The sequence below is a fragment of the Eretmochelys imbricata genome, chromosome 3, assembly GCF_965152235.1.
Source record: "Eretmochelys imbricata isolate rEreImb1 chromosome 3, rEreImb1.hap1, whole genome shotgun sequence".
Taxonomy (NCBI): Eukaryota; Metazoa; Chordata; order Testudines; family Cheloniidae; genus Eretmochelys; species Eretmochelys imbricata.
Window position 1 is genome coordinate 129,642,877 of NC_135574.1, and position 23,310 is coordinate 129,666,186.

At 42.6% G+C, this 23,310-nt stretch overlaps 1 protein-coding gene across 2 annotated transcripts in view; it reads right to left on the reverse strand.

The window, feature by feature from the left end:
- Positions 1-13,454: 13,454 nt before the first annotated feature.
- TRIM67 (tripartite motif containing 67) overlaps positions 13,455-23,310 on the reverse strand; it is a 53,354-nt gene continuing 43,498 nt past the window's right edge. For both annotated transcript variants that reach the window (XM_077811826.1, XM_077811825.1), the window contains exons 9-10: positions 16,857-17,019; positions 13,455-13,520 (exon numbers count right to left, since the gene is read on the reverse strand). In XM_077811826.1, coding sequence (XP_077667952.1) covers positions 13,455-13,520; positions 16,857-17,019 — 229 coding nt within the window. The remainder of the gene's footprint in view (positions 13,521-16,856; positions 17,020-23,310) is intronic.

Here is a 23,310-nt window from a genome sequence, read left to right on the forward strand (position 1 = left end):
GCAGCAGTGCCTGCAGACACCTCTGCAGCACCCCTAACTGCTGAAATTGATGGGTCAGCACAACTTGCAGAATTGGCTGCAATTAAACTGGCCTGTGAAGCAAGAGCCACCGCAGTATATACAGACTCCTATGCGGTATGGGCAGGTGCCACTCAGTGGATCACTAACTGGAAAAATAACCACTGGGAAATAGGAGGTAAACCAGTCTGGGGACTGGAATACTGGAAGTGGTTATATCAGCATGCCCTGCAACAACCCCTGTCTATAGGACATGTCTCAGCTCATCAGAGGAATAATACCCCAGCTGCACAGTTAAACAATTTAGCCGATGCAGCTGCCCAGCTCTTTACCGCACAAGTAGAATGGGAACGCTTATATTCATGGTTACATGATAATTTAGGACGCACAGGAAGTGATGAGTTAGTGCGGCAAGCACATATCAGGGGGTGGCCTATCACCCACAGACAGGCTAGAGACTTGGTGCAAGCCTGCGCTGTTTGTGCTGAGACTAGAAAACATATAGCAGAAGGACAAAGGTTTGCCAGGCTAAGAGATGGAAAAACACTATGGGCAACCTGGCAGGTCGACTATGTCGGACCACTGCCCACTACAAGGCAGAGGTGGAAATACATCTTGACTGGGGTAGAAATTGTTTCAGGGATTGGTTTTGCATATCCAACCCAATTGGCAACAGGGTTTTCCACAGTTATGCGACTAAACCGCTTAACAGCAATTGTCCCAATGCCTCAAGAAATCCAATCAGATAATGGTTCGCATTTTAAGAATAAACTTGTAAGGGAATGGACCCTTAACCATGGAGTCCAATGGACATTCCACCTTCCATATCGACCTCAATCTAATGGCATGGTCGAGCGCTGGAATGGGTTGCTAAAGAATCACTTGAAGCCTACTGATGGCACATGGGGAGACAGACTGGACGAAGTGGTGCAGAGATTAAACAACAGACAGACTCCTACAGGAAGTCCAATCAGCAGTGGATTCTTCCCTACAGGGAAAGCTATCTCCCCTGCCAGAACACCACTGCACAGTTCCAAGTATGCTCCCGGAGACACTGTTGTGATTAAACACCCAGCCCTGGGAACCTTTACCTGCGTTTTGCATGCATATAAAGAGAAAGGTGTATGGAGTACCTTAAATGCTGATAAAAGGCTAATAACCATTACAGAGGCTTGGATCGCATCCAAGACCGGCTGCCATGTGATTTATTGCAGGAATGGTCCCATGGTTCCGAGCAACCTGCCAGCTAACCTGTCAGCAAAATGGACCATGCAGCAGACCTGTTTGATCACTAGAGACTACTATGGACTGTTGATATATTTGCCATTACTTATAATAGCAGGTGTAACTTTTGCTTTTGGTTTTAAAAATAAGTTTTTTAGCTAGAACACGACCCACCAGAGATATGTTCCTGCAAGCCCTCATGATCCTTCTGTTGGCTCCAGTCACCTTGGCAATACCAGAACATCCTCTTCGGGGAGCAATCCAAACCATCGCCTCAGCTGCTGGTGCTACAAATTGCTGGATGTGCACCTTGCTAAATTCAACCAATGGACTGGGAATTGAATTTGTACCACTCAGCCTAAACGATTGGTGGAACAAAAGCGACATCTTTTGGTGGGGACCAGCATGGTACACCAACAACCCTCGCATTGACTCGGGGGGGGGGGGGGGTGGGACAATGGCATCGCACTGTTTGGGGATGGCCTGTGGAATATGTAACGGGATCATCTAAAGAAGTATACCCTATTTGTTTTGAAACTCAGGGTGACATACAAATGGGTAGTCTAGATAAGCAGCAATGTGCCCATACAATTGTATTTGATAAAAGAAGTGGGGATTGGACTACCTACCCACCCATGAACGACAAAAGGACTTTAAAATGTTGGAAAGGTCCCATCAATGGCACACTTGAACATAGACCTCTTTTTAGAATATATAATGCCACAATTTTTCCCCTGAATATGAGTAGATACCCTGAAAGCAGAGATTGGTATGACCAATCACTGTTCTTTATTCCCAGTTCCGGACACATTTATAACCCATTGCTAATCAAATCTATTAACTCCTTATTAGATCAGTGGCTGAGAATGGACAAACCTCATGGATGCAATGGTTAGCTCAACACTTGGGATTTTCCCTCTACCCATTTTTACATTCGGTTGTAAATACTGTTTTAACCATTTTAATTATTGTAATTGTTTTTTGTGTAACTTTATGTATTATGAAGCGTTTGATTCAAACTGCTCTTTCCTCCACACAAATCAGATACCTAGAGCTAAAAAGGGATCCTAACCAATTCCGCGAACCCTCATCCTCTAATTTGTTTGTTGGGTATTTCTAGATTTCCCCAAGGAGGGCAAGAGGTGCTGGCATCACCGCCACCTTGCAATCTGGGATGTAGTGTGGTGCATCAGGGGGTGGAATGTAGCCAGACAGCCAGCCCCCCCCCTCAGACCAGCATTGCTGGGAACACAAGGGAGCCAAAACAACAGGGCACTTAACATCAATTCCAGCACAGCCTTTGAAGCTGTGAGAAGCACAGGTGTGCTGCTACAATGTGCCTCTGGGAACATATACAACGATTAGGCTCACAGCAGACAGAGAAGCTGTGACAGACATGGCTCTTAGCCCCTACTAAATAGCGTGATGCACACACCCCAACATCCTAGGTGGGAAAATATTTACCCTAATAAAAGGAATGTCCAGTAGTCAAAACTTATTGTTTTTCTCCCTTGCAAGCGTAAACTACTCTTGCGAGAGCTGGCGTCCCGCCCAGACAGACCAGCCCCAATTTGGCATAAGAAAGGAGAAAGAGAATAAAGGAGTACAGAGGTATAAGTAGGGGACCTACAGCACCATGATTTTTGAGTGCTTTTCACTATCTATCTGCTGGTCAGATAAGTGACAGCCTCCCAAGGCTTCTGCAGCTAAGAGGGTCCCTAAGCCTTGTCCCTTATTTGTCTTTCCGCGGAATTGAGTGACCGATCCTGGCTTGGCACCGCTGGAATCGAGAGATGCAAGGAGGGTAAGAAGCACCCACACCTGATCTCCTATCTTTAGTGTACACATATTTTGAAATAGAGCTCTATACTTTGTTTTCTTTCTTTGGGATTGTGGCTTCAGTTTTGTAACTTGTTTGTGTGTGTAACATCTCTACATTTAAATAAGTAGGCACTAGCAATTTTGTAACCACATGATTAGAATCTAGTTTAATAAATTTTGGTAACCATTTGTGCAGAAGCCTGACTTATTTCTCTGGTTTACTGTAAAGCAGCCAACACAATTAAAGAACCTCAGCCGTTTTGGCTCTAAAGCCTGGCCATTAGGTGAGAGTACTAAGAGCCTAGCGTTGAGTTGTGCCGCCTCCACGGGGCAAACTCTTGGGGCGCCTGTCAGTCAATCCTGACTGCCCACTGCGAAGGAGCTCTAAGCTCTAGCAATTAAAGTCACGGGTGTTTAGGACCTTGGGGCATCCGTCAGCCTAGCCCGGGCTGCCCGCCGCGAAGGGACAGTGCGTCCTAGCGGTTAAAGTCACGGATGGTATAAAACGGGCATAGCTGGCACCTCACCAAACATCCTTGGCCATCGGCTAACAGTGGCGTTGTATGTTGTCCTCTCCTCAGCAGAGGCAGAAGGGGTGCACCCACTTCTGCCTCCCCACAGAAAGGACAGCAGCTGGGGCTCCCCAGTACTTCATCCGAACAGCCAGGGCATATTTATTAAGGGGTTGTCCTCTGCAGGGGTGGTGTTGGGACAGTCCCCCAAAGTAGGCTCTTGGCTTTAATGCCCCATTGGAACACAAGGGGCAGTTCATACCTCTTGTAGCTACTGCTTAGGGTTCTCAACTAACTCAGGCAAACATAAGAATGGCCATACTGGGTCAGACCAAAGGTCCATCTAGCCCAGTATCCTGTCTTCTGACAGTGGCCAATGCCAGGTGCCCCAGAGGGAATGAACAGAACAGGTAATCATCAACTGATCCATCCCCTGTCACGCATTTCCCAGCTTCTGGCAAACAGAAGCTAGGGACACTATCCCTGCCCATCCTGGCTAATAGCTATTGATGGACCTATCCTCCATGAATTTATCTAGTTCTTTTTTGAAACTCTGTTATAGTCTTGGCCTTCACAACACCCTCTGGCAAAGAGTTCCACAGATTGACTGTACATTGTGAGAAGAGCATCACTGCATTAGTTACTCTGTTCATGTTTTCAAGGGCTATTTTGCAACCCTAAGGGCTAGAAACTTTTTCTTTTTTTCTTTTAAAATGAGAGTTCTGATGCTAACAATTGCCTGACTTCTGAGATGGGGGTCACAGGCACATGCTTATGCTTTAATCAAACCCTGCACAGTCCTTGAGCAGTGATTTCTTTAGCCAGTTTCACCAACATTCTAAACAAAGGCTAAATTGCATATCTGTTTGGGCTAACTTGGGTATGCAGCAAATGAGTCGTTTTTGCATATTGAGCATTGTCCACTGAGCATGCTTGGTAGAAAATGTTAAATTGACATTATATGCTGAGATGAGTTCACTGCAGAGCCAAGTGCTCGTGTTTCAAAACTGGTTAAGGCAGCAGTTGGGTTTCGCTTCCCTGCTACGTTATAACTTGAATTTTCGCACTCACTGCCAAACGCTCCAGCCCACTTCTTCTCTGCTCCACCTTTGAGTTAAGGTAGCTCAAGCTTTTTTCCTTGGCTTCAGTTGCTTAGATCCCTTGAACTTTATGGATGCTTAGACCCTAGTGAGCTTAGGAAGCTTATAGGGGTGGAGCCATCTTAAAATTTATGCAGGAGCAAAGCTTCAGTTATACGGAGCTCCTAACCTTTGCAGAACTGGAGTGCAGACCTTGTGGGATCTGTTAAGGAGCTGGGCAGCAGGGATGCAATTTTTTTTCTTTATATAATCCCTCTCCTCCCTACAGAAAAAACCCTAGAAAATTAAGTGCCAAAACCAACAATGTTATAGTTGCTCATAAAAGCATTACACTCAGGAAATGCAAAACCAACAATTTTATAGTTGCTCATAAAAGCATTACACTCAGGAAATGCAAAAGGTTGAACACACAAGCCTAATGCTTCCTCTTGTATTATGACTGAAAGCTCTCATATACTCATACTGTTTGTCAGTATAACGTTTCAACAGCAACTCTTCAGGTAGTTATATTTCACATATGTAGAACTTGGTGTTTTGGGTTAAATACAGTATGTAGTTTTAATTGCTGTTAAGTAAAAATGGTGAAACTTATGTAATGCGCAATGCCACTGAGTAAACATTGCTGTGAAACCTTAACTTTTTTATGCATTTCATATTGTATTGAGAAAACATGTAACTAATGCATGGACGCAAGGGGGCAGTGGGTGGTTGCATGTTCATCCGGTACTTTGCATGTAATGTTGTAGCTATGTCGGTCTTAGGATATTAGACAAAGATGAGGTAATTTCTTTTATTGGACCAACTTCTGTTGGTGAGAGAGAAGCTTCCGAGCTACACAGAGCACTTCTTGACTTGAAGAAGAGCTCTGTGTAAACTCAAAAGCTTGTGTCTCTCACCAACAGACGCTGGTCCAATAAAAGAGATTACCTCACCTGTCCTTTGTCATATGCTGACTTGAATGTTTCACTGTGCAACTTGAACAGTGCATTTATTGTTTTCTTTGATTTACTATATGGCTGTAATTTTCAAACTGTATGTATGGCAGGGGGTGGGGTAGGCTCTTGCAATGGAACAGCAATAGAGACAGTATTGGTGGTAGAAAACACAATATGTGAGCGGTGTACAACCAGTACTGACCGGACTAGTAGCAAAAGAAAGGTGATAACTTATTTTATTCTGCCTTCTTCCTGGGTGAGGGAGGGGGAATCTCTGCATCCTGCTAGAATTCAGAGGTTCCCTTTCCTTAACTGCTCTACCTTACAGCCCTCACATCCTAACCACAAGCTCTCTGACAATCCCCAGAAAGGCTGCAGCCATCACTATTGAGTCTTCCCTCTTCCAACACCTGTTTCTTCCCCACCCACCTTTTGCTAGCCTGTGGAGCCAGGGAGTGGGGCATCAAACCTAGGTCTCCTACAGAACACTACGCCGATGCTGTGATTACCCCGTCTTTATGCTTGAGTCCAGCCACCATCTCCCGCCAAGGTGTTCCCACCAGAGCTCATTGCTTAATAATATTAATAACTGTGGAAGCCTCACAAGCAATGTGAGGTACTTTCCTTTCCCCAGGGGCTAAGTTTGCTGCCTCCACAGCATTTCTCAGTCCCTTGCTGGCCTGAATATGCAGTTTCATGTACTTTATATGTGGCTGCAGGCTTAGTACACCCTACAGTATAAACCACTTCTCTTCTTAAGGAACTGTACAGTTCCTGCACACACAAGACCTCTTGCATGCACTATGACTTCTGTAGAGCCCAAAGGTGTTAAGAACATAAGCATGGCCATACTGTGTCAAATCAAAGGCATGGCCATACTATGTCATCCAGTGCAGTATTCTGTCTTCTGACAGTGGCCAATACCAGGTGCTTCAGAGGGAGTGAATAGAACAGGTAATCAAATGATCCATCCCCTGTCTTCCATTCCCAGCTTCTGGCAATCAGGTCACCTACTTTCATAGTATTACAATTACTATTGTACCCTGCCTATTTCAATAATTTATTTGAGAAATTCTGGAGAGTAGGAAACCATCCAAAAGTCTTAGCCATAGACTGAGCTAAATAACATGTTTGAATACACTTCACAAATGTTCAATGCAAACCATACAAAAATACACAGCTGACTGGAGGATTCATTCCCTGCCTTGGAAGTTAATAAGCGTTCTAAACCAGGAAATGAATAATTGTGTGATGAAGATGAATTTCCTCAGCTTTCCCCTATCATTAAATCAGCAGGTTCTTCTGCTAACTTTCCCAAATTGTTGGTTGCATTGTACGAGTGCAACTTGAACTTTATAACAGCCATTTATCAGTAACAGTAAACCAGGCACCATCAATGAATTTGTTGGCAGTGTATTAAGAATTTATTTAAAAACTGTAAAACAGCATAAACTCATACGTCACGTTTTCCAAAAAGGATATTAATACAGTCAGACTTAGACCAAAAGACAAAAAAAGTTTTGTTTCCAGTTCAAAAAATACAAACTTTTGCTACAGGTACAAAATTATAAAAAGTTTATTTTTTCCTTTTGATCTGGTGATGTACATATACAGAAGTGATGTATATTCCACCAGTTACAATTGATGGAAACTATGGGAAATTATAAAAGTAAAAATGTCATGGCTAGGAAGAAAACAGGAAACAAGTTTTGTCTTTTATTTAACCAGATGTGAACACTATGTTATTTTGTTCCTTTGTACTTTTTTTTGCCAACATTTAAATTAATGTCTTTCATGCTTCATATCACAATTGGAGAAAAAACAGCAGTCCTACCTCATGCATTAATTCTAACATTTCATCACATTGTGTCTCCTGGCTGTGCTTCATTTATTAGTTAGAAAGCTTTATATTTTTATTGACAGCATTTATGCAATGGTGTAATGGGTTAACATCATGATTGCTGTATTGAGAGAGTGCAGTCTGGACCCATAAATGTTTACATACAGATCCACTATATAAAATTGGAGATTCTCCAAGTGGCATGGAATTTAGTTTTGCATCTTGTTTTACTTGGATTTGCTTGCAGTAGTATAGCTGTCAGATGAGTTCATTTGACCCAGAAATGCTACTGAACACCTGTTTCAGTAAAAAACACATCCATTTTCTATATTGTGCAAGGATGCAGAAGCCCTGGGACATCTATTCTCTGCGGTTTGCATGGGCTTCTGCACCTAAGAAGCCTGTATGTATTTTAAACAGATTTGTGCTTGAAGTTCCCCTTCTATTTCATGTGGATAACCAGCATTGCTGGTCAGAGGAATTCCAAACAAGTGCTGTCAATAAAAATGAGAAACAGCTAATTTCCTTTAAAACAAAACAAAAAGACAGAGAATCTTATTTTCAGTGACCAGTGAGGTCTTTTACATGTGAACATATCATTTTGTAATGTTTGATATATTACTTTAACCTGCTGAAGGACTCACTGAGTTTGTAATCTCTCTTCCATCAATGAGCTGGCCAAGATGTTTTATCACTACTCTACAGCAAGGTTAATGCTTTGCTTTGCTATTAAAAAGGACACTGCAAAGGTGGCAAAGCCTGAGATTAGGCCTAACAGTTTTGCTTTATTAACTATCTGTTTTGGAATGCAGGATTCCAGTACTTTTCAGCATTTTACCTTCTCATGGGACCAGGTAGGCATAGCAGATCTGTAGTCTGGTAAACACCCCTAGATCATAATCTCAGACACAGTCCCTTGCATTTGTTTGTGGTGGATTAGCCTTGATCTTATCTCTTTAACCTTGTTTATTCAATATTATCCTTATTAAAGTAAGAAGGCAAAAAAACTGTATATCACATTTCTTCTTGCTCTATAACGTCTAAGAAACTAGGGTATCTGGTGCTCTTTCCTATCTTTTTTAATTACACTTTAAAAAAAAAACAAAAAACCCACCAAACAAACGTCACAACACCTACAGTACTACAACAGATTACCAGCCAAAAACCAACTACAGCAATACATTACAATGTTCTTATTTACAATATGATGGAATATTATGTATATGATAAATTACATTAATACTTTTCCTCTTAAACTCTGATATACGTAATCATGAATTTTTTCTTTCATTCCAATATAAGTACATTTGTCCTCTATAGCTCTCTTTAATTATATAGGCTATAATGGGAGACGACACTGGTTTCACCTGTCTTTTCTAAATTTAAGAAGCCAAATTGCACTACAAATTCTGGATAAATCACAGCTCTCTTCACTAACATTTACATTTTAAAGATATATATTATGTGCTTTCTGTGTACCTTTTATAATGAGAAATAACAAGGGATTGTCTGACAGGCCCACATCCAAACTGATCAGGTTGTAGTAACACTTTTGTGTGCGCTTCTTTTGAACTGATCTGATTAAAAGAAGCCAATAGTGGGTGCATAGGTCTACAACAGTGACAATGGTGTGTGGCCCTGTAGAGCTGGTACCCAAAGAGGTTCTGGGGGTAGTGGAGGGGAAAAGAGTATGGTCCTGAGGTGAAATTCCCCATTCTCCTCTCCCTCCACTTTCTACAGCCGCACAAGTTTTCTAATCTGTTTTACTGAACATATAGGGGAAATCTGTAGAGGAAAGAACTGAGAGGAAGGTTTACAAGGGGTAATGTTCTGGATCACACAGCAGTGTGATGGAAATCAAGGAACCCTCATTATTCTCTAAACAGTAGTGTTTTTCTTTCACCGTGGTAGAGACAATCCAGGTGTGTGGGTACAGGAGTCAATGCCTTAATTTTTTTAATTTAAACAGAATTTAAACTCTCCGAGGTCAAGATTTTTTAACTCTGTAAATCAGTTTACCCCTGTCTTGTGGAGTCTGCACCCAGGCAGGCAAACTGTAATAGGTAAGATTTATTCCAATGCCTAAGGTCTTGCTCACCCTCACCTGGGATAATCTGTCCCAGGGGAGTAGAGGAAACTCCATGAGAGAACTTTTATGCTTGTCCAGCTTGCCAGGAGGCAGAGTTTCACACACACACAAGAAGCTGGAAGCTCGATCTCCCATGATCCCCAGAGATCTACACAGATCTCAAGGAAGCAAGGGGCATCCCAAATGGACTCCCTTGTCCCTGCTCTACCATCCAGCCCCATTGGTCCTTCCTGGCCCATCAACAGCCCAACTTCTGCGAGAACCATATTCCCATGGGCTTCCTGCTAAAGAAGGGGTTGGGGGTAGTGGCAATATGAATTAATTCAGCGAAAGACTGTTTTACTTTTCAATTGTAGGCCCCACAGCTTGTGTGAGGAGAAGCTGGAGGAGCCCCTGAAGGCCTGCAGAGCTGCAGCCCCAAGGAGGTGCTTGGGGGAAGTGGAAGGGAAAGGAATATGCACCTGAGGTAAGATTGCTCTTCCTCCCCCGACTTTCTACAGACACAAGCTCCCCTCTGTGCACAGATGTTGAATAGAGGAACACAGAGCCGGCAGGGCTTTGTGGATGGAAGGGCCTTGTGTTAGTGATCTACAGTGGAGTGAATTACTTCCAGCCTAAACAGAGGAGTTAATTGCTTTCATTCCTCATGCAGTGCTGGTCTTAAAGGGACAAATTTTGCCCTCACATACACACATGAGATTCCCACTAAAGTCCATGGGAGCTCTGCATGTGTATTCAAATGCAGAACTAGTCTCATAGTCTGTTTCTAATTATTTTTTCATTACCCCATTAGACAAGCTACCAAAATGCATGCAGCTTAAGTTATTAAAATTTTCTTCATAAGGGCAACTTGGTCTAGTTTCAAATATAAGTCCTTAAAATAAACACATACGCAACCAAAAATAGACTCATCCTCTATAGACTTAGTCTAATTAAAATTGACAATGTTAGTACAGGATATATGTTTCTAACTGCTCCATTTTGCAGTTTCTCTAGGTTGGAAGGGGACTGCAGTTTAAACTAGTCTGCATCACACTTTTACCAGTGCTGGAATATGTAGAGAACAGCAATGGAGAGGTCCATGTGTTTCTGCACAAATTTGGAGCCTGCCCCACCACATTTCATTAGCTCTTTGAAACCTGTAACAGTCTGTATTTTTCATTAATAAAAAGAAAAATAAACTTCAACTGCACCCTGAGGAGTGACACACAAGGAATGATACAGAAGCACTTATGAAAAACAAAAACAACATAGATATCAAAAGCAATTCCAAAACCCTTTCAGAATTCACTTTAAACATCTGGCAGTGGTTGTGGATTGGAAGGATTTAAATTCATGTGAATTTTACTTCACAGATATTCGGAGTAAAGATAAAAGTTCAGTCCTTATACCCTATACAAGCAGTGCTCTTCTTTTTAATAAGAAAAGTAAAAGTGGAGTGCTTTCTTGTATCAAAAATTGTCACCGGATGTTACGTAGTATAAAAATCCATATGCAACTTAAAACACACCATTCCCATGTGCTGCTCTGTAAAGCTGTACTCAAAACCAAGGCTACTGTTACAACTTCTGTGTTAGCAGAAGACAACTTTACAGCGAGCACACACAAGAGGAAATTCAGGGTCCTGTAGCATTCTAGCTGAGGTAGGCTTAAAACAGACCCACTGAATTAAAAAATCCTGCACAGGGTCAGATGGTATTTAAAAACAACAGACAAAAAAAAAACAACACAGTTGGTCTCTGTTAAACGTTTAACAAACTGAAATTAGTACACCACAGTTATTTCCGTGTCTGAAAATGCACTAATAGAACATATAGCTGTCTTGGAGGAAAGTATATCTGCTCTTCCACTTAACAGTTTGAGGGGTGTTTTTTTTTTTTTTTTTTTGTTATGCTTTCTAGTTCAGTTGTGATATAAAAGAAGCTACATTTCTGTTCTGTAAGGGGAGGCTGGGTAAAGCGAATGGGTGGCAATAAGCATCCTGCACAGATGGTTATAGATTACTTTTAACTTACTACTTCATTCTGGCTTGCTCTAATACCCCATTTTTCATCCCTCCCCAATGGCTGTTCATTATGATGGCATCTTTCCTGTAACCAGAAGTGCAAGACCCTCTGTCACATTGGAATCTGCCATCACTTGGTATTACCTGTAGTGGGGAATGCACTTAAGCTGGAGATCATACGTGCGCCCACAGCAATGTGCCTTATTTCCAGCATCCCATCCATGAAGAGCTCCTTGGATAGACCTGTGCCTAAAGTTTTACACAAGGCAGTGAGCTGGTTTAAAAATTACTTTTCAGGTTTACTGACCACACAACATATTAAAATCTGTGTGCCATTATATATATATAAAGGGCATGGTCATACACATGTGTATGTGTACGGATATGTGTGTGTGTAGGAAGCATGATTACAAAGGAAATAGTATAACAATAGTATGCAGCGGGTTCTGGTGTTTCTGTCTATTAGCACCACGTTTAGGCTGGATCATGAGGGCAGAGTTCTAGGTACAGTGTCATGATGCAATCTGTTGGGACTGGCTACTATAAATTAACTCAGTTCACCACTCTTCCCTCAGCAAAATACACACATGCACACATTATTTTGTTGCGAGAGAGAAAGAAATTGAAAATCAAAATATTTACTGCTGACTGCATGCTGGCAAAGGTGCTGCCTAGTTTTGCCATGGATTGAAACCGTCAGTAGCCAATCAGTCACTTACTTTTGTGGACGCCATTTGACAAGGCGTCTCATTTTCATATGTTTCAGGTGACCACAAAATTCCTGAGGTGCAGGACAAAGTCAAAACCTACCAGATTCTTAGGCCCCAGTTCAGCAAAGCGTTTGAGCATGTGCTTAAGTGCTTTGCTGGATCAGGGCCTTAATTAGTTCATCCCAGCTGAGTAGAAAATTAAGACCTTTGATCCCAAGAGATGTTGCCCATCCACAACTCTCAGTGAAATCTACGGGCACTGCAGGTGCTCAGCACCTACCAGGATCAAGGCTATAAAGTATCACTCCTCTTCCCAACACAGTCTATTTTGTGTATACCATTTTCAAAGAAACATCTGTGATTTCACTGGACTCTCCTCTGCTCCCTTTTCAGAAGACGATTGTTGCAGGTAACTGAAATGAGTTCTCCCGTTTGTGAGACCAAAAGCCACTGCAGTCACACTGAAATGAGAAGCACTAAGGTTTACTGAGCAGTTTTAACCCTCACTAGGTATATATCCTAGTGCTAACTAAAATGAGCACTAATTTTGTATAAAAGTACCTAGGGCCTAATTTTGTTGCCACTGAAATCAGTGGGAGCATAATTCATAAATGCATTTGAGGTCAGAAGGGACCATTATGATCACATAGTCTGACCTCCTGCATAACACAGGGCAATGAATCTCCCCCAGTAATTTCTGCTTCAAGCCCATAGCTTCTGTTTGAACTATAGCATAGCTATTAAAAGATAACCAGTCTTGATTTAAAGAACTCAAGTGATGGAGAATCCATCACCTCCCTAGATAAATTCTCATGGTTAATTGCCCTCACTATTAATCATCCATTCACAATAATCATGTGAAGCGCAGATCCAATTATGAAAGGGAAAATGTGCTCATTTTAGCTGTCACTATGTGTCTGTAGTGTGCTGTATATATGTGCTTTTGTACTAAAATGCAGGAATGCACACCCATTGTAATAAAACACCCCATTCTAGAAGCATTCTTGTTACCAGTGTAAAACTAAAAATGGATGTGGATTAATATTAATTATCAGATCACACAGTGCTAATTAGCAATGTTCTGCATAAGTGTTAGTCTAATTTAGGGATGACACTGCTTTTCTACTGACAGCGAATAATGACAAATTGTATTTAGAAACATTACAAAATCCAGCATAGGGTTAGGCAGCAGGAGCTCAGTTAGTTACTGGGCAGCTTTGGCTGTCTTACACTCTGTGGTACTTCCAGTCCTGTGTGCAGAGTCACCTGTGCAGAAAAGAAATAACTGCTTAGTTAAAATACAAAGTGGGACATCCTTAGTATAGAGAGTTTGTGAAGGCCAAGAATATGTGGTTAATGGTGAAAAGCTAATGTCACCAGGGGAGGACCAACGTACAAATGATTCTTCCCCTGAGGTCAGGTCTACACTACAAACTTACATTGGTATAACTACGTCGTTCAGGGGGGTGAACAATCCACGAAGTAAACAGAGCGTCTCCCGCCGCCATAGCTACTGGCTCTCGCAGAGGTGGATTAACTACGCTGACAGGAGAAGCTCTCCCGTCGGTGTAGTAGCGTGGTATCTTCACTAAAGCAATACAGTGGCGCAGCTGCACTGGTAAGTGTAGAGCTGCCCTGAGTCTAGCTGCCAGGTGTTTGTGACTCTTCCCAAGGCTAGCAACCATTTATCAGCCACCGCTGAGCCAGCTGCTTCTTGTCAGCAGGAAGGGTGACCCCAGATGGAATGGGTGCCCAAGGGGTTATGAGGCAGGTGGAAAGTGGACTGGGGAGAGGGTCTCCTCAAGTATACAAAGCAGAGTCTTGTAGACCTTTCCCTGCGACCCTGTCAGTGTAGGACACAGGAGGTTCTACAGGTCTCACCATAGCCTGACACCGCTGTCATCTACCAGGGTTCTGACAATGGCATCCATCACTGTAGGATCTGAGCGCCTCCCAGGAGCTCTCACAAGCTGAAACTCACAAAAGGGTTCTCCTCCACCCCCTCGTCTGCATCTTGTTCCCCGGGGAGGGCAGAGGGGATGGAGGGCATGTTGTGACAGCAGGGGTGTAGCAGACTGGTTGGGGCACCTGGGCAATGGGGGGAATTGGACTGCAGCACTAGAACTGCCAGAAAGGCCCTAATAAGCCATGTAACGTCAGTGTCATTTTCCTAGTACCCTGTGTCTGTCTGGTCTATTTAGATTGTATCATCTGTGGGGGAAGAACTATGGGTTAGATTTTTAAAGGAATTTAAATGCCTAAAGACACAGATAGGTGCCTAGTGGGATTTTCATGTGGAAAATGGGAGTTAGGCACTTTTGAAAATACCAATAGGTGCCTATCTGCATCTTGAGGTGTCTCAGAACCTTTGAAAATCTGACCTGTGTCTTTCTGTGTTTTAGTATACCACCTAGTACACAGATTCATAGATTCCAAGGCCAGAAGGGACCATTGTGATCATTTAGCCCGATCTCCTGTATAACACAGGCCACAGAAGTTCCCCACAATAATTCCTGCTTGAACTAGATCATAACTTTAAAAAAAAATCCAGTGGAATCTCGATCTTGACTGGCATATTTGGGCACCATTAATAACAAATTATTAAAATGTTATTAATATAATAAGCAGCACATGCAGAGTCATTGTGATAGTTTGGAGTATTTTGAATTATTATTAATAAAGTCTGGGTGTCTAATCTCTTTGTTAACTTGGTGTGACTGGCTGTAAATACCTACCTACTCTGCAACATGCCATATGGAGTCCCTTGCAGTTATTTCTGAAAGGCTGTGTAATTCTTAGAATTTTGTATTACCTTTATTACAGTCGTGCCTAGAGCCCCTAATCAGAGATCAGGGCCCCACTGTACTGGGTGCTCTACTCCACTCCACTCACAGAACACCTGCTGGGTGCCTGAGTCCATATTTAGGCACTTAGAAAGTGACCCAATTTTCAAAAAAGCTGAGCACTGCAGCTCCGAATGGGAAATTCAACGCAGGCCCAGGGTGTAAAGCTGCTGCACAGACTCCAGAAGTTACTACTACCCCGTCTATGGGCTGGACTAGCAGCCACAGCCCCTCCATGCCAGTTGCGCAGGGTATTGGGGCCAATGGATTCACATCACCTGGATCTGCAGCCTCACCCCAGCCCCGCTCCAATGTAATCTTCCAAGCCTACATATAGCCTGTTCAGAGACCTTTCCTGTGGCACGTAGGGCATGCACAAGAACTTCTGTACAGCCAGTGGACTCACAGAGTAGCTCCTCTGAAGGGAGTAAGTGATGTGGAGGGTCTTGCACTAGCTCTTCCCACCACAGGTGTATTTCACCCTGTCTGAACAAACTGCAGTGCAGTCCAGGGCCCACCAGCTCACTACCAGTGGGAGGTCCAGTACACGGGGATCCTAGTGCACCCCATAGGAGGTGGCCACTGGGAAGAAGAAAAGGCTATTGCTCCTTTGTACAAGGGCCTTTGTGGAAGGGGGAGACACAAGGACTTCAGAGGGAACAGCCAAGAGAGGCTACCAGCTTCAAGGAACAACGCTGAACTGAGACACTGCTAACAAACAGATTATAAGAATACAGCTACCAGTCATTGACCTTTTTAACTTCAATTCCCAGACCACTATTAGTACAACTTCTAAGTCCTTCCTTCCTTCCTTCAGTGAACAGTACCTAGTATAAATGTAGCTGTAATTGGACCTGGACAGTGGGAGTTTATTGCTGTCATGCGACATCCCTTGAATGAAGGATTCTCTACCCTTGCAGAAAAAGAGGAACAAACTGGGGTTAAGCCAACATGCAGGCAACTCAAGTCAGAGGAAAGAGACTTATGGGGTGCAGCAGTCTCTACCCACACAGGTACCACACTTGGTTATTGTGGATTCAGGCTGGTGTCACATGAACCCTCCAGCCTTTCAGGTGCTAGGGCACATATAGGATCTAATTCTCAGTTACATTAAGGCCCCATTCTTGCAGTACAAAGGAGCCTTAACTTGGGTTATCATAAATTACATTTACACCATTAATCCCAGAGAATATATAAGTGTTTCCAAATGTCATGAATTAAAGAGTGTGAATGAATTGCTTACTGGGTCTTCTCTTTCGAACTAGACATTCTTTGACCTACATTTTCTTAGCTTTATTTACCACCATGCTGCTGAAATTGTACTTACTCAGCAGTTAATTATCTCCAAACATAAGAGATCTAAGAGTATTTAGATATCAATACTTTTACTAGAGGCTGGCCTTAGAACATTGCTGCTTCCTGGATGGTGGAGCAGCAACAAAGCAATCCTGGGGTTGTGTGTGTGTGTGCGTGTGTGCGCATGTACCTATTTATTATTTCTAAAGCATCTTTTCCCTATATCTGGGATGTGACACAAAAAGGTTAAATCCAACTATTCTCTTTTAAAAAGTGGTACTAGCCCAGATACAGTCAGCAAACAAAACTAGACAAAGTGGGGGGAAAAAAATCCATATTTACACCTAAGAACTGCATCTCAATCTCTTCTCTCTGGCAATCATGCAATAACTTTTGACAGGCAGTAGAATTTCTCCTTTGGTTGACATGCAGAACGAGTTAGACGGAACTGAAAAGGATTTACCTGTACATTTCGGTTGAGGCTTAATGCAGGCATGAAGACACCCTCCACATTTTCAAATGCTGGAGGTCCTTGCTGCTGCCCATTTATGTAAAAGGCCAGGCTGTGCTTGTTTAGGTCCAGGAGAACGCCCACAGTGGCACCTTTAGAAACACCCCCTTCTGTCCTAAGAAACAAAGTGACCATATTGTCCATCTTAGAGGAGGCAGATTGTTACATTCCAGCCTCTCTCTATTTCAGCCAGTCTTACTAAAGTGAAAGGAAAGTGGAGCAGCATGGTAAAATCAGTATTAGTTGGAGGACATCTGCTAAAGGCCTTTTCTCCATGTGTAGTTCCCATTTTCCACTAAATGCAGGCAGCCTTGAGAAATGAGGCCCCATAAGGTCATATCCACCCAGTGGGTACATTTTGGCACAGCTGTAAAAGCTGAAAGGGCTTGACAGAGAAAGGGGGAGTTCAATTAACACGATAGAGCAAAGACATTGGGGACGGAAAAGTTATGGTTTGAAACCAGTACTCTTCATACCTCACATTCTGGAGGGAATATGTTAATATTAATAAAGAACTGATCCTAAGAGCTTTCCATCAGCTTCATTGAAATTCACAGGATTGTTCACATAAGTAAAGGCTGCAGGAACTAGCCTAAATGTTAATGTGCATTTGAGGTCTCAGATAGGGCGGCACATTAAACTCTTTATAAGATAGACTGTAAGAACAGACAGTCGCTTATGACTGATGAAATCCCTTCTGCCTGAACCAAATACACAACATTCATTCTATTTTAATTTGGTTATCACAGCTAGCAATTGGGATCTACTCTGCTCTAGTCAGAGGTGCTGAGTTTCTGATTTCTCCAGGGGTGCTGGACACCCACTCCACCCCAGGCCGTGCCCACACTCCACTCCTTCCCCCAAGGGCCCACCTGCACCCTACCTCTTCCCACCCCCACTCTGACTCTGAGTGTGCCCCATCCTCGCTCCTCCCCCTATCCCCCCCCAGCGCCTCCTGCATGCCACTGAACAGCTGATCACCGGTGGGCCGGAGGCGCTGGGGAGAAGTGGGAGGAGCTGATCAGCGGGGCTGCTGGCGGGTGAGCACCCACTATTTTTTTCCCCGTAGGTGCCTATGGCTCTAATTGCAGGGAAGGACGCAAAAATTATGTCCAAAAATAGCAGACACCTTAGGCTGCCCCCAGATTGGGGGGGGGGGGGGGTTGTTTTGGTGGTGGTGGTGATAATCAGTTGTGTCAGGAGTAGCTGTTGAGAGCTACTGTAGCATCAGAATCCTACCATGACGACAGATTCAGCCAACTCTTATACGCAAGAATAATCTGACATTCATGCACTTGTCCTTTAAGGACTAGGCTAGCTCAATACCGTACTACTTGAAAGAGCACTGAGCTAGAAAACCACTAGATACGTGGATTGGCCCTAGGCACTGATGCTTTTAATGTCACTGGAATTGTGCAAGGGAATTATAGCCTGACGTGCGTGGATTCAGTGTTTATAATATTTTTTAAAATTTACAGCAGAAGAGAAAACAACTCCCCCACAATTCACAGTATAAACACAATTTTAATGTAATATTCATCAGAATGTCTAGTGATCAACAATAACATGCATGCCAACCAGAAAAAAACGATTAAGGCCAAATATGTGGAGCAGGGAATTGATATTATTGGTAATGGCTGTTTTAGTTTTAAGAAAAGGAGTACTTGTGGCACCTTAGAGACTAACAAATTTATTTGAGCAAAGCTTTTGTGAGCTACAGCTCACTTCATCGGATGCATTCAGTGGAAAATACAGTGGGGAGATTTATATACATAGGGAACATGAAACAATGGGTGTTACCATACACACTGTAACCAGAGTGATCACTTAAGGTGGGCCGTTTCCAGCAGTTGACAAGAACGTCTGAGGAATGGGGGGGGGTGGGGGGGCGCGCAATAACATGGGGAAGTTTTACTTTGTGTAATGACCCATCCACTCCCAGTCTCTATTCAAGCCTAAGTTAATTGTATCCAGTTTGCAAATTAATTCCAATTCAGCAGTCTCTTGTTGGAGTCTGTTTTTGAAGTTTTTTTGAATTATTGCCACTTTTAGGCCTGTAATCGAGTGACCAGAGAGACTGAAGTGTTCTCCAACTGGTTTTTGAATGTTATAATTCTTGACGTCTGATTTGTGTCCATTTATTCTTTTACGTAGAGACTGTCCAGTTTGACCAATGTACATGGCAGAGGGGCATTGCTGGCACATGGTGGCATATATCACATATATCACATTGGTAGATGTGCAGGTGAACGAGCCTCTGATATTGTGGCTGATGTGATTAGGCCCTATGACTGGGAGTGGATGGGTCATTACACAAAGTAAAACTATTTCCCCATAAAAAGAAAAGGAGTACTTGTGGCACCTTAGAGACTAACAAATTTATTTGAGCATAAGCTTTCATGAGCTACAGCTCACTTCATCGGAACTGTAGCTCATGAAAGCTTATGCTCAAATAAATATGTTAGTCTCTAAGGTGCCACAAGTACTCCTTTTCTTTTTGTGAATACAGACTAACACGGCTGCTACTCTGAAACCTGTTTTAGTTTTGTCCACCAGGTGGCACAAGGTGGTTTTCTTTAGATTAGACCAGTGATTTAAAACTTTTTTTCGTTTGCGGACCCCTACAAAATTTCAACTGGAGGTGCAGAACCCTTTGGAAATCTTAGATATATTCTGTGGCCCATCCTCAGTCCACGGACCACAGGTTGAAAACCATGGTTCTGTGGCAATGACAACCTTTCATGGACCCACTTAAGCACAGTGTGTGGACCCCCAGGAGTTCTCAGACCACAGGTTGAAAACCACATGATTAGACCATTGCGTGGCTCAGCCCAGCTCCCCATGAACTCAAAAAGAGTTTTCCTCCTGACTTCAGTGGAAATAGGATTGTATCCTTTATTGGGCTGATAATGAGAATATGGCAGATTCTTTCCCCAATGAAATCTCTTTAGACAATACCAGTATTCCACTCAAAACTTATGAGTTGGGTCCCCCACCTAATCATGAGATCTGTTTTAAAAAACCCCACAAGATAATAACTATGGGATGCTTTTTTTTGCCTCCCAGTGTAATAGTCACTTGGGATTGTGTTTTCAAGATTTGCTCTATAACTGTAAGGGCTAGGAACCTAATTTTTTTTAAAATGAAAGATGAGATTCTCATAACCTAATTACATGAATCCAGGATCTGGGGCTTAAAAAAAAAAACACACACACCCCAAATATCACAAGATTCATGATAAAAATGGCAAGAACTGGCAACACTGAGATAACAGAGATATTTTTCTGATGGACTTTATTTTTTCCCCTCTTAGTACCTGATTTGATTACAAATTTTGTCCTGCTTTACATGCTGCAGCATACAGCTGAGTTTTTAAATATACTTTTTCATCTTTTAAAATGTCACTTAGCAGAAACATTGATCCTCTCCAAAAGCAGAAATTTAAGCTTCACCCTTTTTGATTATTATTATTATGCTCCTACCTATCTAAGAAGTTAGTTAATTCTCTGAAGCTAATGAATTGTGTGGTAAACCAGTGGTTCTCAACCAAGCGTCTGGGGTCCTCTGGGGTGCCACGAGCAGGTTTCAGGGGGGCTGCCAACAAGGGCCAGCATTAGACTTGCTGGGGCCCAGGCCAGAAAGCTGAAGCCCCACCGCATGGGGCTGAAGCCCAGGGCCCTGTGCCCCTCTACCTTGGGCTGAAGCCTGAGCAACTTAGCTTCACAGAGCCCCCTATAGTGTGGGGCCCTGGGCAGCTGCCCGGCTTGCTACCCACTAATGCTAGTCCTGGCTTTTATATGCAGAAAAACAGTTGCTGGGGCACTGGTGGGCCGTGGTGTTTTTATAGCATGCTGGGGTGGTCTCAGAAAGAAAAAGGCTAAGAACCCTTGTGCTAAACAATGACACAGAGCCATAGGTCCCTGCCCCTCCACAGGCTGAGGGTATGAGAGCCCAGCAAAGCCCTGCTTGCAGGCTGGAACCGAGGACTGCTGCCCCTGCAGTAGTGTTCCCCCAGCCCATACCGGAACAGAAACCCCTCCCTGAGATCTATCATATGGAAAGGGGCAGAGTTGGAGGTATACCCACTTTCCAGCATCATCCTCCCACCAAACCCACGGGTCTCGAGCAGGTAAGTTACTAATATTCTGTCAGCATTAACCACTTCCTCACTGTAATTTGGAACAATTTCTCTAGGGGTGTTACGGGGCAAAGGCAGAGAGGGGATTCTCTAACACCGTGGCTGAGGGCTGCAGGAAAGAGGGAGCCACTGCAAAGACAAAGGGTCTCAGTGCAGATTGCCCTGTGTTTCTGATGGTTCCCACAAAAGCTACACACCTCTTGGTGGTCCACTGCTTTTGGGACCAATTTCCCAGTCACTCTAATGATGGGGAACGGTGGGAAAGTGAAAGTTGCATGGACAAACTTTACCAAGGCATTTCCTGACTTCTAAGTGCTTTATTTTGCAGTTTTAACATTTAGTTTTTTTCTGATTGAATGCTTTGGATATAACTTAGAAACCAATTGGCTGAACAGACTTTGAACTCATGTAATTATGGTCTTAAATAATACACACCACAGAACTACCATGCCTTTTCATTAATCAGATCACCATGCCACATCCAAAATATTTCTTGTTAAGCAGCATCCACATACAAAACACAGTTACATAGGTTCTCCCATCGGCATAGTTAATCCACTTCCCCAAGAGGTGGTACCTAGTTTAACTACACCAGGGGTTAGGTCGTCTTAAGTACATCGCTCAGTGGTGTGGCTTTTTCACATCCCTGAGTGACATAGCTGGGTTGATCTAATTTTCGAGAAGACCAGCTAATAATTCTAGTGTAATTCCTTTTTATAACTTCATACTTGTTTTAAATATTATATATAAGATAATGCATGTTACATTTTATGTGAAGCCACTTAGTGTCTTAACAATCTGCATGACCACTTAAACGGAAACAGCAGCAATTTGTTATAATACTTTAGGCAGTTAAATAAATATTTACTGGATAAGAATCTTTCTTTGTAGAGATATCCACCAATTTTTCAGTATTTCCATATAAGACCCAATTCCGCCACCCTTACTCACATTGACTCTGGTCCTGTTGGATTATTTCATCACGTGTAAAGTTAAGTATCTGTATGAGCGTTTGCAGATTTAGGACCACTGAGTAGTACCTTACTCCATGAGAAACCCCAGAAGGCACTACTGCTTGTGAGTAAAGATGGAGGAATCTGGCCCTCCATGAATAATGCTGTTGTCTCTCAATAGAGCCTGCCACTTTAGAATATTTCCCAGCAGGGGATTGACCAAATTGATGATGCAAAATAGGTCTGAAAGAATTGGCTATATCATTAGAAAATGGCAAAAAGTTTCAAAGTTCCTGTAACACAGGTCCTAACATTTTAAAAACACCTTTTAGTTAATGTAAAAATTGGTTTAACAACTAAGTTGATATTTGTCTTATAAACCTACCCTACAATAATTTGAATACCTTCTGATTTCTAATGGCAAGGCTGATTCCTTTCACTCCTACTTTGCTTCTTCAACAGCCTGACAAAAGCCCATTGAAATCAATGAAGAGACTCCTACTGATTTCTGTCCCAAGTTCTCAAGGTGCAGCTTTTCCCATCTGATGGTTAATTATTCATTTTTAGGATGCTCCAGACACAAACTCTTCTTAGTGATTTTTTTCTTCTTCTTTGCGATTTGTTGCAGTGGTTGGGATTTTATATACATTGCAATGTATACATTCCTCGCCAGAGAACAGCTCCACTACCATGAACTCCAGTGGCTCTAGACAAGGGACACATTGCACACCTGGTGTGTCTGTGCACCTATTCCCAGCAGTTAACAAATGGGAATTGATACTTGCTAGCCTAAGTTTTTTGTGCCTCTTTTTCTGCACTTCTTTTGCTTCATGAAAGACTGATTCTCTGCGCTGCTACGGCTACTAACATTAATCAGCCATCTTCTGATGTTTTTTAAAAAAATTTTTTAGGGCCCAGTTATGCAAGATGCTGAATCAATGAGAGCTGAGGGTGCTGCCAACTTGCAAAAGGAATTTAGCAATTTCCATGATTAGGACTTTTGACTATGTTTATTTTCAGACTCACACATTCCTATAAAATTTGTGAAAGCTGAAACAATTGGTCTCTAGATATCTATAATTATAGTGGCCCCCATTACCATAGCATCTGCAACCCTCATAGGCTTTAATAGATTTGTTAAATATATGATCACTCAGAGGTATATTTCTATTTCCACTGGGGAGTGATAGTTAAGCAGATTCTACTGTTTTTAAAAGACTGTTGAAACTAGTGGGTTAACCAAGTGACCTAACTGGTTGCCATGGTTAAAAATATAATGCCTAGCACTAATACCATTAAAGCGCATGTACGTTAA